This window comes from Crinia signifera, chromosome 6, assembly GCF_055691185.1.
Source record: "Crinia signifera chromosome 6, ASM5569118v1, whole genome shotgun sequence".
Taxonomy (NCBI): Eukaryota; Metazoa; Chordata; class Amphibia; order Anura; family Myobatrachidae; genus Crinia; species Crinia signifera.
In genome coordinates this window covers 265,287,895-265,304,167 of record NC_139222.1, presented here as the reverse complement: position 1 = coordinate 265,304,167, position 16,273 = coordinate 265,287,895, and the positions used below count along the sequence as shown (strand labels likewise).

The 16,273-nt window shown below is 45.4% G+C and overlaps 1 protein-coding gene across 1 annotated transcript in view; it reads left to right on the top strand.

Moving 5' to 3' along the window:
* Nucleotides 1–16,273, top strand: part of PTPRE (protein tyrosine phosphatase receptor type E) — a 174,544-nt gene that overhangs the window by 84,722 nt on the left and 73,549 nt on the right. Inside the window, exon 2 of the mRNA XM_083149514.1 lies at nt 7,772–7,883. Coding sequence (XP_083005640.1) covers nt 7,778–7,883 — 106 coding nt within the window. The 5' untranslated portion in view covers nt 7,772–7,777. The remainder of the gene's footprint in view (nt 1–7,771; nt 7,884–16,273) is intronic.

The window sequence follows — 16,273 nt, the reverse complement described above, 5'->3', positions numbered from 1 at the left end:
GTGTAAGCGGGCACGGCAAACTGCTAGTTAATATTCCCATGAAAACGCTGGGTGTTCCCATGGAAATTAGGCAGTGACGCGGTTGCCGGGGGCAGACAGCTGACCACCCTGTTCCCATACCAGGGAGCATGCAAAGCCAAGACACAAGAGAGTGTCTTATTTTTGTGTGGTCCTTCCAAATAATTCGATGGTCGGCGACCATCAAATGATTTGGACCCCACACCCAAAGCTGCGAATAGATGTTTATGCAAAACATCCAATTACAGCCGTGCAGGGAACTCGGCAGGGGTAGGGGCGGGTGGCTGTGCGAGCGGCGTTTAATCCACACACAACGATGAAGAATTCACAGCGTTGTGTGTGGACCAGACCAACCTACTAAATACAGAGTGCAACTCATTCCAGTTTGTTGCATTCAGCAGTTTGTTGAGCGTGTCTAGGACGCAGCAAGCGACTGCCCCTAAACCCAGTCTCTGACGTCCGCGGTAGCAGAATAATAACCAAGTTGACATCAGAAATATAAAAAATAAAACTACGTAATGTGAGTAGGCCAAGTCCAAATCCAGTCCTACCTTCATGCTTCAGATGACCTGCTTAAGAAGAAGGCTTAGAGGTGGCAGAATAAAAAGCCAACGCTGCCCTTTCAGTTCCGGGCTGTGCTATTTTGTCTGGTCCCCGTTCAGCTGCCACACCTAGGGATGCCAGGAAAGTGCTGACTGGCATTGGCCTTCTCCTTGTATCCCTGGCTCATGGGTTCTATACCAATTACCTCTGATATATATGTGTGTGTTTCCGCCCCTATACATTAATAAAGATTAGAAGTGCCCAAGTTAAAATGCCTGAGTTTTATGTTGTTGTTTTTTTTATAAAAAAAACTTTTCAATGCCACTCGCATTTAAAAAAAAAATCCCACTTTTTCCACCATAAATACTTTAATCAGCCATGTTCCTACCTTGATCCAACATAATCCATTCGAAAACAAAATGAAACATTAGATGCTAAATGAACAGCTCACTCTGAGCCCATCTGACAAATGAGTTCTACTCTGGCAAGCTACATTATGTGCAGCTGGTGGTAGCAGAAGCTGGCTGAGACCTACATCATCTAACGGGTGATCTGCCGAGAGAATCTGTGGCTTTGTGATGCCTGCTTTTATATTGCTACACTCCGCCTTCTCCTGTGCCCACCAATGAGGAGGAAACGGGTGTGGTGTTATGCTATGCAGCGGAACACCTTGTGCCCGGTTCATTCAGCTCATGCTCTGCCTGTAAATGTAACTGTACCACTATAGTATGTTCGATAAATGCAAAGTATGTGCACAACATAAACCCACTTACAGGAATTTATTATTATTTTACCTGTGCCATTATTGCTATGATTAGATTTAGCTTTTTCTGTGTTGGTAAGTAAATATTTTACACAGCTCCTTGCTGATGTACAAGTGAATGTGTCTGTGCTAACAAATTAGCATATCAATGACTTCTCTTTGTGCACTTAGTACCGTCCTATATTGACACATACAATTAACTGAGCATTGCGCTGTCATTTTATATGTGACATACATAGCCAGGGGTCCATTATTCTGTCAGCAGATGCTGCGCAGGTATTCTTTTTAACGCCATTAAATATTTAAGTGACCAAAATGCCTTTGCACTAATGGGGACTTTCTAATAATTTAAAGGTCATTAACGTGAAGACACCATTCATAGTATTTATTTTTTTCTGATGAAAGTGGCAGATAATTCTCTTCACTCTTCCCTCAAATCATTTCGCAAACCTCCATCCATACTTCACAAGATAAGTGTAAAAGGGATATCGCGGACTGGGGCCATGCGAATGCATATCGCCATATGTGGGAGGCTCCGTACACACAGGAGAACTGGTGCTGAGCAACCTGCAGGTGATGGTGACGCGCAGGACGTGCCATTGTCATCGCTATACCCTGTGCACACGGAGATAGCCGGGGTTACTTTTACAATGTGATCTAGAAAGATGGCTTGGAAAATACTGTAGCCCCAAATCACTCCGTGTGTACGGGCCTTTTCTCTACCAGGAGTGAGGGAGAGCTGTACAAAACTCTAAAGTCTCCCGGATATTCTGGGAGAGGACACTGTAAACATACAGTACTTACTGTATGTGGATTTCTGTGATTTGTCTTGGAAACCCTCAAAAATCATTAGGAAAGTGATCTAATCATCTTTACCCTTGTCCTCTACAAAATATTTATTATTATTACAGGTCGGGTCTCCCTTATCCGTGTATTCCAAAAACCAAAATATTCCGAAAACCTTGGTTTTTCAGAATATTTTTTTTTTGTCCCGTCCCCCCCCCCCCACACACACACACACACTTTTTTTTATACTTCCCTCGCCCCCCAATGTCCACGGCGGCCTCTGGGATCCTCTTCAGCAGCAGCTCCGGTCCCAGGGGTGCATTGTGCGAATGAAGAGGATCCCGGAGACACTGTGAACGTTGGGGGACCATTGGGGCACCCCCAGGGGACCAGGTAAGTATACAATTGCCTCTCTGCCATCTCATCTTGGATGTCTTCTCTCTACCTCAAATTTAATATTTCCAAAACATAATTACTTCTATTCCCACTAGCCAAGAACAGTTACCATCCTGATACCTCTATAACTGTCGACAACGCAACAATCTACCCTACCCCACAAGTTCACTGCCTAGGGGTTATCCTTGACTCTGAACTTTCCTTTGCTTCCCACATTCAGTCTGTCTCAAAATCATGTTACATGCATCTAAAAAACATATCCAAGATACGACCGTATCTTACACACGACACTGCTAAATCTCTTATCCATTCACTCATTATATCTGGCATTGATTATTGCAATAGTCTCCTAACTGGTCTTCCCAAGAACAGACTCTCACCACTGCAATCCATTCTAAATGCTGCTGCTAGGCTGATCTTCCTTGCAAGATGCTCATCGTCTGCTGATCCGCTCTGCCAGTCCCTCCATTGGTTACCTGTGTTTTACCGTATTCAATATAAAACACTTCTACTCGCATATAAATCTATTAACCATACTGCACCAGCATATGGGCCAGATTCTCTAAGCTTCAAAAGTGATAAAATGGAGAGTGATAAACAGCCAGCCAATCAGCTCCTACCTGACATTTTTCAAACACAGTCTGTGACATGGCAGGTAGGAGCTGATTGGCTGGGCATTTATCACTCTCCATTTTATCACTTTTGAAGCTCAGAGATTCTGGCCCTATATCTCTTTACTTATCACAAAATATCTCCCATCTTGACCACTCCGCTCTGCCCTAGATCTGCGTCTCTCTTCTGCACGGATCACCAGCTCCCATTCACTATTACAGTATTTTCATCGGGCTGCTCCCATCCTATGGAATGCCCTTCCACGCACAATAAGACTCTCGACCAGCCTCCAAACTTTCAAGCGTTCCCTGAAAATTAACCTCTTCAGGCAAGCCTATCATATTATAGTACCACATGCATAACCCTCTGAGGCACTCATGTATTGTATAGCTTCCCTTCTGGACCTGTAACTTATTCTGATTGAGTCGGACGACTGCGTGTTCGGTCAGACGGTGGATGTATTGTGTTTGCGCATGTGCAGATTTGTTTCTGCGCATGAACGAACGCCGTGCATGTCCGAAAAAGGCGTGAATTCATAGCTGGATGCCAGCTGCCCACCCATATCCCTGCGTCCGCACGGAGAAATGTCTGAGTGGTCTGGAGCACTCGGAGCTGTCTGACCGTTAGGTCCATCAGCTCTGGCCAAACTATTTGCCACTCTCATTACCTTCTCCCAATACCAGGACTATGTGGGCTGCATCCACTATATGGGTTGGGTACGGGATACTGACGGTCAGAATCCCAATACGTTTTTCTATCCAGATACATTTAAATTGCTAACTTCTCCTTACCCTCTCCCTACCCCCTACACTCCCTACCCATAGCTTAACCCTCCCCTCGCAGCCAAACACTCCCCTCATGCAACCAGTTATGAGTCATAGGTCGATAGTCAATAAATCATTATGCCTTGCCACCGTTTTGCTGTTCGGGAATGCTAAAACTGTGGCAAGGCATGCTGGGATTTGTAGTTACGCAACAGCTGGAGGGCCACATAGTTTGGCCATGCCTGGTCTAGCCACTCAAGCATTACCCTATGACCCATGCAAAGGGCCAGGCGGGAGGGTTGCCCCGGCGCTCAACTGCTGGCGGGGTGCGTATGGTCTCTGCCAGGCCGCCGGGGGGGGGATTGCGGAGTCTCTGCCCTGCTGAGAAGGGGGTGCGCGGTGTGTCTGCCCGGACGCAGGGGGGTGGGGCGGTGCGCGGTGTGTCTTGCTGCGGGGGGTGGGGGGGTGGAGGGAGAGAGTGTGTTCACTCACCGAACACTGCTTCTCCCTTCGGCTCTCCTGCTCCGCAGTGTGTGTGTGTGTGTGTGTGGGGGGGTGCAATATGGTCGCCGTGCTGCTGGGGGGGGGGGGTGAGAGAGTGTTCGCTCACCGAACACCTGCTTCTCCCTCCGGCTCTTCTGCTCCGCTGCTGCTGCGGTGGTAGAGCTTTCCAGCTCACTACCGCCCTCCAGTAGACCTGCCTAGTGGTGGCGCCGGCCCTGCCACTGTCACTCCTGCCTCCAAGACTTCTCCTGCACTGCCCCCTACCTATGGAATGTTCATCTTCATTCTATTACTCCCCCCCCCCACACACACACCCAATTTTTCCACCAACTGGATTGTGGTGCTATTATTTATTCCGCCCACGTTTAAGTGCCAGTATTATTCCTACATTTGTAACTTTGTGGTTGCCTTTGTATTATTTCTGTTTATTATGTGTCCATTTCACGTTTCACGCTCCCAATTGTTACGATGTGTATTGGTTTATCCTACATAAAAGAACACTTCTATCACTTTGCTTCTATTCTAAATAATACGGTTCCATTTCCATCTACTAAGAAGTTATAAAATATTTATTCATTTTAATTTAAACACCAAGGCGCAGAGACAAGTGGTGATTATGCAGCTAGGACAACAGTGTGACTGTGTTGTGTCACCCACCACTGAATACTGAGATGCAGAACTGGACACTGCTTGCCTAGAACACAGCTCTTCCATTATTCCTGGTGGGATCCCTGCAGCGTTAGCAGACCAGCTGTGGGAACACACTTGTATGGGTCTATTGTCTGATCAACTTATATACTGTAACCTCACAGCAGACGGGTATAAAAACACAGACAAGAGCAGCTGATCCTTCTAGTGCATTGCTTCCCAAACTGTGTGCTTTGGCACCCTGGGGTGCCTCGGGACCAGGGCTGCAGCCTCCCAGGTAAAATCCGCCACTGTGGAGTGGCAGTGACTTGCTATTGGAAATCCATCCTGTCAGTCACCTAAGGCAGTTCCATTGGGAGGTCGCCCCCCCCCCCATCTCCCCTGGGATGCCGAAGACAAAACTGCACATGCGCCTGACCCAGGACCGTGAATATGCTTCTATGGACTGCTGTTGAAGCAGCCCATGGAGGCTGGGGGTCAGAGCATGCGCAGTACTGAAGAAGCTACTGCGCATGAGCCGGTCCCATGACCTGGATCGGGACCAGCATAGGGGACCAGCAGACGGCGCCCAACAGCAACCCCTTTCTTCCACAGAAGTAAGAGCCGCCACTGCTTGGGTTGGTCGTCCATGACCAATCAAAACCATTTATGGTGCATTTAAAAAAAGCAAAAACACAATTTGTGGCTTCCAATTCTAAAATATTTGGCCTAACAGAAGCAAATGTTTTTCCTCACCACATATCTGGCCCTAAGGATGATATACAACACAATTTACTTAATTGAATATTTTTTTTCCTGAATTTCTTAATGAGAAACTTTTGGCCTAAGGGCGCCTTGAAATAAATATTAATATTCTAGTGTGCTGTTTGGGAACCCCTGTTCTGGGATGCAGTTACAATCCCGGCGGTCGGGATCCCGGCATTCAGAATCCCGACGCCGGAATCCCGACCGCCGAAATGCCGACACTTTCTCCCTCCTGGGGTGTCCACGACACCCCTGGAGGGAGAATAAATTAGTGTGCCGAGTGTAGCGAGGCACCGGGCCCGCTGCGTGGCGAGCGCAGCCAGCCTGCAAGGGGGGGCGATCCACGTCCCCCCCTTGTCGACATTTCGGCTGTCGGGATTCCGGCGTCGGGATTCTGAACGCCGGGATCCCGACCGCCGGGATTCAATACTGAATCCCCTGTTCTAGTGTAATGAATACCCCTGTTCTAGGCTGTCATATACAATAGAATAGAATACGCACACTAGGATTTTTTTGCGGATTTCAGTGCAGCTTCAAGCAGGGATGAAGGGGGGGGGGGGTGACATTACATACGTTACAGTGGGGCATTACATGCGGGGGGAACATGCCCGCCGAGCTGCACGGCGCCTATGCAGCCGTCAGCTAAATAAAATAGCAGCAATGCCCTGTAGTAAGCTCTTTATAAAAGTATGCTATAGATAATAACTGTAAAAATAGGTTGCATCTCTGCTTGAGGGCGAGTGGCAACTGGGCGTTGTTCTGTAAATTAAATATTCCCAAGGGCTTGTTTTGGGCCTGTAAACTCAATTGGGGGATGTACAGAGCTGGGGTACACAGCAATCCACCGGATTACAGATGGCTCTCCTGCACCTGGCTTAGATGCGCCTGGACGAAGACGGGGCCGCCCACCCCCCAGCTGGCATCGGCCCACCTGTGCACCCATGGGAACACCCAGCGTTTCTTCACGGGGATGCCCATAAAACACTGGCGAGCCCCGGTGTGTCTTTATTAAGCAGTGGCGGGGTTAGTGGTCGTGTGATCCTGGCTGCTGAAGAAAGTGTCGTCCGATCCATCCCTAAATCTATTGATCTTGTTTTGGTGGCAGAACAGATGCCGTTGGTCCCTAGTTATAATAGTTTACTTTGTTTCAAAGTTATGTCGCAAGCCAATCACCATTGAGATCTTTGAAAATGTGACAGTTGATAAAGTCTCCCTGTGCACCTTCCAGTTAACCTGGATCATGTCACCTGCCGGGTGGTCTGTAAACTGAGAGTTTTGTGCAGACACAGACTAAGCAGTGATACTTTGGGGTGTCCACTATTAAGGGGGTAAAATGTTCCGCCCAGCAAACCTTTGTCTGTTTGAATCCGGGTATATTCGCTAGTTTAATATGAGCTGTGAATGATGAAACTCGTTGAGTATGGTAAGTGGTGCTCCGTCAATCAGCCCCTAACTGCCATTTTCAAACATGTGACAGGGGCGGAATTGCTGTAGCTCCATTTATCATAAGCAACAAGGTTTATAATCCACAATGAGTGTTCTCAGCTATTACAGTGATAGTGCTGATGAGCTGGTTGCGTCCAATGCAAAGCAATAAAGTTTCCCACCTACTGTATGTGACAGTGAGGTGTCTCACATAGGTGACGATGGGGGTGGGGGGGCACTTGTGTATCAGTTGACTGTGCCGCCTGTGTTATTCATGTGCATTCTTGCCTAAAAGTGTTGGGTTCCGCCTTTGTCGGTATTGTCTCCCATCTGTGGCTGTTGGGGTGGCCCACCTGTGGGACAGCGGGGGCATCACACCTGTGAGACAATGGTATGTGCCTCTTGTGTGACTCGTCTCATTCACACCTACAAGCAGTGGTATCTCCCACCTGTTGTGATCCTCCTGTGTATCGTTTGTGTATGGCTATAAAAAATGTTATTGCTTTAATAATGCTGAAAAGAAGGTTTCTGTGAAATGTAGATTTATAAAATGTATTTTCCGTTTTAGGTAAACATGGACTGGTGGCTCTCTTCCCAAATTATTTACCTTAGTGTTACCCTGCGTCCTGTGCTGACTGCAGATGAGAACCAAACAACATCATCGTACTTCACCTCTCCAAGTAAGAGAATTGTTTTTAGCGAAAACACATGACTTGTTGCCATAGTTACCAATATACCTAAGCCAGGTACCCCTGCGGGGGATGCCGAAGTGCTGGGAATTGTATAGAAGTGTGTGTGTGTGTGTGTGTGTGTGTGTGTATATATATATATATATATATATATATATATATATATTTATTTATTTTTTTATAGGCCCTTATTCAGATCTGATCACCGTATAAATGTGCACATGGGCAAAACCATGTGCACTGCAGGTGGGGCAGATGTAACATGTGCAGAGAGAGTTACATTTTGGTGGGGTGTGTTGAAACTGAAATCTAAATTGCAGTGTAAAAATAATGCAGCCAGTATTTACCCTGCACAGAAACAAAATAACTCACCCAAATCTAACTCTCTATACATGTTTTATCTGCCCCGCCTGCAGTGCACATGGTTTTGCCCATTTTGAGAACAAATTTGTACTGCGATCAGATTTGAATAAAGGCCATAAGCTACACCTCATAATGATACCCCCTGTTAGTTGAGGTCTTGAATGGGATATTTATTATTATTTATTTATTACCAGTTTCATATATAGCGCACACATATTCTGCAGCGCTGTACAGAGAATATTTGAACATTCACATCAGTCCCTGCCCCAGTGGAGCTTACAATCTATATTCCCTACCACATGTACACGCACACACAGACATTCTATGGTTAATTTCGTTGGGAGCCAATTCGCCTATCAGTATATTTTTGGATTGTGGGAGGAAACCGGAGTACCCGAAGGGAAACTCACGTAAGTACGGGGAGAATATACAAACTCCACACAGTTAGGACCATGGTGGGTATCAAACCCATGACCTCAGCGCTGTGAGGCAGTAATGCTAACCATTACACCATCCATACTGAAAAAGGAAAAAAGAATATCATATGTTGCTGGACACACACACACAAATATATAGTAATGTGCTATGGTAGGTTCTTTCTCCAATGGCAATCTGCTATTGGAACAGGCCAGACATTACCCTAGCAGGAGTCAGGAGAGGAGGAGGATTGCACTGACAGGAATGTGTGGGAGGGACAGAGCGATGCAGCAGAGAGCTGGGGTCGGAGCAGGACTGAGCAACAAGCATAGAGGGGCAGGAAAGACAGTTGCAAGCATAGAGGGGGCAGGAAGGACAGAGCAGCAAGCATAGAGGGGGCAGGAAGTACAGAGAAGAAAGCAGAGAGGGTCAGGAAGGACAGAGCAGCAATAAGAGAGGGGAAAGGATGGGCAGAGCAGCAAGCAGAGAGAGGGGCAGGATGGACAGAGCAGCAAGCAAAGAGAGGGACAGGATGGACAGAGCAGCAAGCATAGAGGGGGCAGGATGGACAGAGCAGAAAGCAAAGCGGGACAGGACAGCAAGCATAGAGGGGGCATGAAGGACAGGCCAGAAAGCAGAGATGGTCAGGAAGGACAGAACAGCTAGCAGAGATGAGGCAGGAAGGACAGAGCAGCAAGCATAAAGGGAGCGAGAAGGACAGAGCAGCAAGCAGAGATGAGGCAGGAAGGACAGAGCAGCAAGCAGAGATGAGGCAAGAAGGACAAAGCAGTAAGCAGACAGGGGTCAGGAAGGACAGAGCAGTAAGCAGAGATGAGGCAGGAAGGACAGAGCTGTAAGCAGAGATGAGGCAGGAAGGACAGAGCAGTAAGCAGACAGGGAGCAGGAAGGACAGAGCAGTAAGCAGAGATGAGGCAGGAAGGACAGAGCAGCAAGCATAAAGGGAGCGAGAAGGACAGAGCAGCAAGCAGAGATGAGGCAGGAAGGACAGAGCAGCAAGCAGAGATGAGGCAAGAAGGACAAAGCAGTAAGCAGACAGGGGTCAGGAAGGACCTGCCTCAGCTCTGTAAGCAGAGATGAGGCAGGAAGGACAGAGATGAGGCAGGAAGGACAGAGCAGTAAGCAGACAGGGAGCAGGAAGGACAGAGCAGTAAGCAGAGAGGGGACAGGAAGGAAGGAGCAGCAAACATTGTGATCATGCCCACACATGGAAAGTTTTTAAACGATTGGACGTTCCTATTGGTCGAAAACGGCCGTATCGTTAAAAAAAAATCTTACCGAGTGTGCACACCTTTACTTGTTAATAGTTATCATTGGAAAGAGATTCTCGAGGTCATGTACTAAGCATTAGATACTTTATCTCTCTCCACATGATCAAAACTGTATCAACCAATCAACTCCTAACTACAATGTTACAGGTTTTGTTTGAAAAATTACTGTAGCTGATTGGTACGTTTTCTTTCTCCAAGACTTAACACACTTCTCCATCTGTATGCTAACTTGCACGTTGGATCCAAACCCATAGGTTAGGAACAGCAGGAATGCAAACATGAGGCCACGCAGTGTGGCTAAAACTCATTGCTGACCAGAGTAGAGCAGAGGAATGTAATAGGGTGGGAAATTAATAATAATCAAATCTCCGTGACGTATAATATCTCCTGTTGTGAGAGTCATTTGCTTTTTGTGAATTCATAGCAGGTGTTTTCGGCGAGCGGCGTCTGGGGGATTCGCAAGGCTCTGAATTCGCAGCCTTGCGAGTCAACCAGAATAAGGTCCATAGATTGTAAGCTCCACTGGGGCAGGGGCTGATGTGAGTGTTGAAATAGTCTCTGTAAAGCGCTGCGGAAAATGTGTGCGCTATATTAATAACTGGTAATAATAATAATAATAATATTAGATAGGTAGGTTGAACTCGATGGACTAACGTCTTTTTTCAGCCTTGGTTACTATGTATATATATTTAACCAGAAAACCTTTCTTGCTGATCACAGAACGCGGCTCCAATTTGTGTTTGTATTCATTGCACCTGGTAAATGCATGTCCTCTGTGTTTTTATTAACGGGTGATTTCATTCTATATGGTGCAAATGGTTTATGTAGCATGTGCCCAGCATGCAGAGCTGCATATGTTTTTGTTCTGCACCACGATGACAGCAACCTTTATGCTAGGACGATTAGAGGCCTCCAGCTTCCTAGATTAATAATTGTCCATACGCATGGTGTATTGCCAATGAGCATCTCTTTCAGAACTTGGATGGGATGTATGAGTCTCTGCCAGCCTTGTCTAACCAACATATGGCACCCAGTTGTGTGAAGCAGACAGTCGGCACACAATAAGTTCCCGGTCTAGGACTGCCAGCCATTAAATCATGTTTGGGCAATGGTAATCTTTACTGATCTTTGATAGAACACCAGCAGCTGTCACCTTAAGTTTCTGAAGGCAAGTGAGGCATGGCTATCAATGGCGATGGTAGATGGTTCTGGACACTTTATTTTTCTCAACCAATGACCTAATTGGTCTATGGCATGTGTTCTCCCCAGCAAGAATAGCCATCGATGGGTGCAAAACTACATCTTAATGGCAAACCAATGATGGTCGAATTAAAATCTCCATACAGAGTAGTAAGGTCAGTATACAATATAACGCTATGAGGGTATTCAATCCCGGGTCACAACTGTCGGGACATCCCGACAGTCGTGACCCTGTTCCGTTCTAATATTCGGCAGGCGGGATTCAGTGTCCCCCCTGCCGAGTGCCAAAAAGGGGGCATGTCCACGAGAAACACCCATGAATCGTCGAGATATGTTCGTGAGCTCGACAATCCACGTCGGTTCTCGGCCTTGCTTAAAAGCAGTCGGGTCCGTTCTGCCGAGATGCCTGTTCAATGCTGTCGGGAAAGGCAGCATTGAATAGGCACCCGCTGCTATTTCCCCTGTCAGAAATAGCGGCGGTGGAATAGGCTTCATTTTATATACTGTCGGTGCTGTTAGATTTATTTAGATTTTGTATATTTTTTTGTAGTTAATATTTATTTTCTTACACTTATTATGATATAGGGAACCGGATGGCTTACAGATGATGTCTAGTTAGACGGTCAAAAGGTTAACACCAAAAGTTAGACATGCATTATTTAGACACTGGGAGAAGTGTTTAATGGATGTATAAAGATTGACAATGTCTTACTAATACATGTCTAACTTTTGTCAGTGTCTAACTGAGGCATGTCTAACTAATGCATGTCTAACTTTTGACAATGTCTTACTAATACATGTCTAACTTTTGTCATTGTCTAATGCATGTCTAACTTTTGTCAATGTCTAACTAATGGAGGTCTAACTTTTGTCAATGTCTAACTAATAGATGTCTAACGTTTGCTAATGTCTAAATAATGCATGTCTAACTTTTATCAATGTCCTACTAACTAACTGTCTAACTTTGTCTAAGTTTTGATGTTGACTTAATAGGGTTCCAGACGGCTGACAGACAATTTCTAGTCAGACAGTCAATAGGTAGACACCAAAAGTTAGACATGCATTAGTCAGACATTGACAAAACTAACAACACAAGTAAAATATTGACATGAAAGAGCAATATGTGTACATGGACACCGTATATGTATGGTTATGGTATATTACATCTGCAATGTCTAGGTCTACAGTCATATGGTCAACCACAAATGGTCGACAGTGAAATGATCGACAGTGAAAAGGTTGACAGGGTCCAAAGGTTGACAGACAATAGGGTCTGCAACTGCGCTAGTGAGAGGGGGAGGCACGAGGAGGCTCTCGTGCCTCCCCTCTCACTAGCAAGTTGCAGTGTAGACTATAGGGTGCGGTGGCTCCGGCACATGCAGGAGGTTTGCTCCCCTTCCCTCCCTGGGAGAGGAACCCTATTTTCGGGAGGGTAGGCAAGTATGGCCTGGGGGGTGATCCCTACACCCATTATATACGCCCAAATATATGAGGATTTTACCTGGATGCTGGCACATTTGGCTTCCTATGTATTCGCTAATCCTCACACTGAGTTAGAGTATTGCCTTTCCCACATCCCCTGCAGCAATCTTCCACCCACACACATTATAGTCAGTCTCTCCATAGCTGCATTAACTGACAGTCGGAATGAGGCATTGTTAGGGAAAATGATTAAATAATGCCGTGCATCCTCCCACCTAGCACTCACATTATACAGTATATATTTTCAATATATTATAGTAGTATTTGTTTGACTGCAATACAACTACACAATCACCCGGTCAATCAATTCCCCCTCTAATTGTAATGTCACGATGCCCATGGCGACTTATTCACTAACGGAACTTAGATGAGGTACGATTGGTGCAACAGCCCCAGCCTGTGTAATAAGGCACCAGCACCGTCATTTTTCTTCCCGCTGCCTATTACAGCATTGCCGCAAAGCAGATCAGTTGTTGGACAGAAAAATTAATCCGTTATTGGGGTAATTAATTACACAGTTTACGTGAATTTCATGTGTATATAATTGTTTTTTAAATGGTTATAATTGCAGCCAGCATTATCAATATTTAATATCATATATTTCCTATGTAAGGTCAACATTACCGGTCATTATGATGAATACAAAAAGTTTGCTTGGTAATTTTCACACCAATTTTGACAAATTCACTCGGCACTCAAAGGGTGCATCGAAAAATGTTCGCAGCAATGAAATAGTAGTAATTGGATCTGGCTGGGCACTGAACAAATAACGTTTCTGTGAAATCAGAAAACATTTTCAAATATATTACTAATGATGTTTTTTTTTGTGTGTGTGTGTGTGTCTGTGTGTGTTCCCCCCCCCCCCCCTTAATTATTTTTTTCTTAAAGATAAAAAAAAAAAATGAGGTATAGAAATGTTGGGTAAGAAAAAAAATATATTTAGATTGTTGAATTATACCTTTTTACCATACTAAATTTTACGTCAATTTAATATATAATCAGATAATCATATTTTTTTAATCTTTTTCCTGGGTACAACAAATATAAATATTAAGTAAGGAGTCCGTTGTGGCTGAATAAATGTACCCATGGTGCTTTTCTGTGTCCATGGTACCTGAAAATGAATCTGCTCTCTCTCTATTTGTTTAATCAGATGTAAAACAAATGCAGATATTTTTTTTTTCTTTTTGAAATATTGAGGTGTAAATGTTGTCACTGTAACTATGTAATTAAATGAGGGATGACATTTTTCAGCCCCAATTAGGGAGATGTTAAATATTACTGCCTCAATGAATGAAGAGAGTTTGTAAAAAGCCCTTGACATCTTTGCCCAATATGTTCTGTCGCCTAGGCAACCCCAGTCTCTCTTCCATTGCATCCTTGTGATAACTCGGAGAGCCTACTGTAGTCTGGTGTAATGAGCGCCGAGAGGACACTCTAAGACTTCTCCACTCAATTAGAAATGCAGTCATGGATAAGAAACTACTGTACACTCTGGACTGCCGTTGTGCCCACAAATCAGTCCCATTGGAGGATACAGACTTTTGTGTATAGACAACTGCACAAGTTTACTTACTATATAATGCAAATCCACAGGCATTTAAATGTCTCTGCTTTCTAGTAAATTTGTAGGGTGCAATTGTATGAATATATTGTTTCATGCCAGAAATTGGCAGCATCATTGCAGCCAAAAGAATAGGTTAACCTACAGTTGATTGGTGATATTAACTTACAGTCACTGAGGGACCAGCATATGCTTCCCAAATGGCCCAATTTGGGCAAGATGGTTCAGATTGGGCTACTCTAGCGGAGCTACTTTGCCCCTATTAAACCAGAGGATAGGAGGTGTCTCCCATTCACTGATACTCTGAGGGGTGAATGGATGGGTGATAGAGGAGCTGTTGGGTATTAGGGGCAGAATTCCACTTTTCGTTTCTAGGTAAACCTCAGGGAACATAGTCAGCCATCATGACCTGTAAAAATTATCCCAAATGTTGGGACATCAGTATCACTGTTGGGAGTTGGGTAAAGACCTCGCTAGCTGCTGGCTGTCCACAGTGAGTGTAGACTGTTGGTTTAGAAAAATTTTTTCTTCTCTCCATGAGATGGTGGGATGCTTCCCAATTTTGGGTGCTACTCCCAGACTACAGGAAGAGCGTTTAAGTTGCCTGGTCTTGCAGCAGGTCTGCCCAGCGCCACCAACTCCTCCAGTTAATCGGGAGGTCCAGGAGACTAATGATGTCATTAATGCTTTATCGTGGGCACACCCCCACGTTACAGTGCCTGTACATTTGGTATTGTATAGCTGTGGGCCACACCTGCTCTGCCCCTGCCTACACCCTAGAGCAGTGTTTTTCAACCACTGTGCCGTGGCACACTAGTGTGCCTTGAGCTGTTCTCAAGTGTGCCCCCAGATCTAGAGATGCCCAAACCAGTTTACAGCCACCACCAGTTCAAGGGTTATTTACTGGTCTCTACTTTTCATTTAAAGGGCCAATGTATTTTATTTGTGTTACCTGTGGGGACCAATGTGATTGTTTTTTATATGGGGGGCAATAGGTTTGTTTTTTTCCTGTGGGGGCCAATGTGTTTTGCCCTGTGGGGATCTCATGGTGTGCCTTGGCAATTTTAAAATCTTATTTAGTGTGCCGCAAGGTAAAAAGGTTGAAAATCACTGCCCTAGAGGGAGCAGTGAGAAAGTCAGGCAGTACCGGTATGTCTTTGTGACCTTTATGTCAAGATCCCGATACTGCACCTCTGCCTGTTGTTCTGGGACTGTACCGCTGTTCACATGTGGGCGGGGAGGCTGCTGTATGCTGCAGTCCCTCCTCTGCAACTGCCACCGGCAAAGAAGTCCAGTAACAGAGCAGCTTGTACCTAATGGAATCGGTTATGTTGGAGGGTATGTTCTAGTATCAAGTGGAGCAGGGGGAGTGCAAAACACACAGTCCTACCCACTCCCTGCTGATTGGTCAGAGCACATTCAGAAGCTGGGGGGATGGGAACGCACCCCCTTATGTCCTTGCTATGCTGATTGGCCGTGGTGTCCTTCTACTGTCATCTTGCTTGACACGCCATGGACACACTTAAGCAGGGTTCACACTGAGATGATATTGGCCCTTTGTTGTTTCTAGACAAATCGGAATAACACATCAGGCATATAGTTTGGTGAGTATGCCTGATATGTAGGTGTCCGCGTTCTCATGTAAAGTCTCCTAGTCAGACGTTCTACATGTCCTCACGGGCAATATCGCATATGACCTGGTGTATGCTAATGAAGGACGGAACAGTGAATTTGCGATGTATTCCGGGGATCAGATTTATCGACCCATTGGGCCATTATGTCGCTGGGTACACAACCTGTTAACCAGCATTAGGTGGTGAGACACACATTTGAGATGCGCTGGTGGAGGCATTGAAGGCAATTCTATAAATTCACATCTTTGGGAATCATTTCTATAAAATGCTCCTTTGCCGGCATACCGACAGTATCTGCCACATATTGCTCATTAAGGGGCTGATTTAGCCATTGTGTGGATTTTTAAGGTGAAAACACCATATTACCACGCTACACTACAAAACTTTTGCATTCTACTGTCCATCTCTCTTTATTTTACATTGGACAACCCC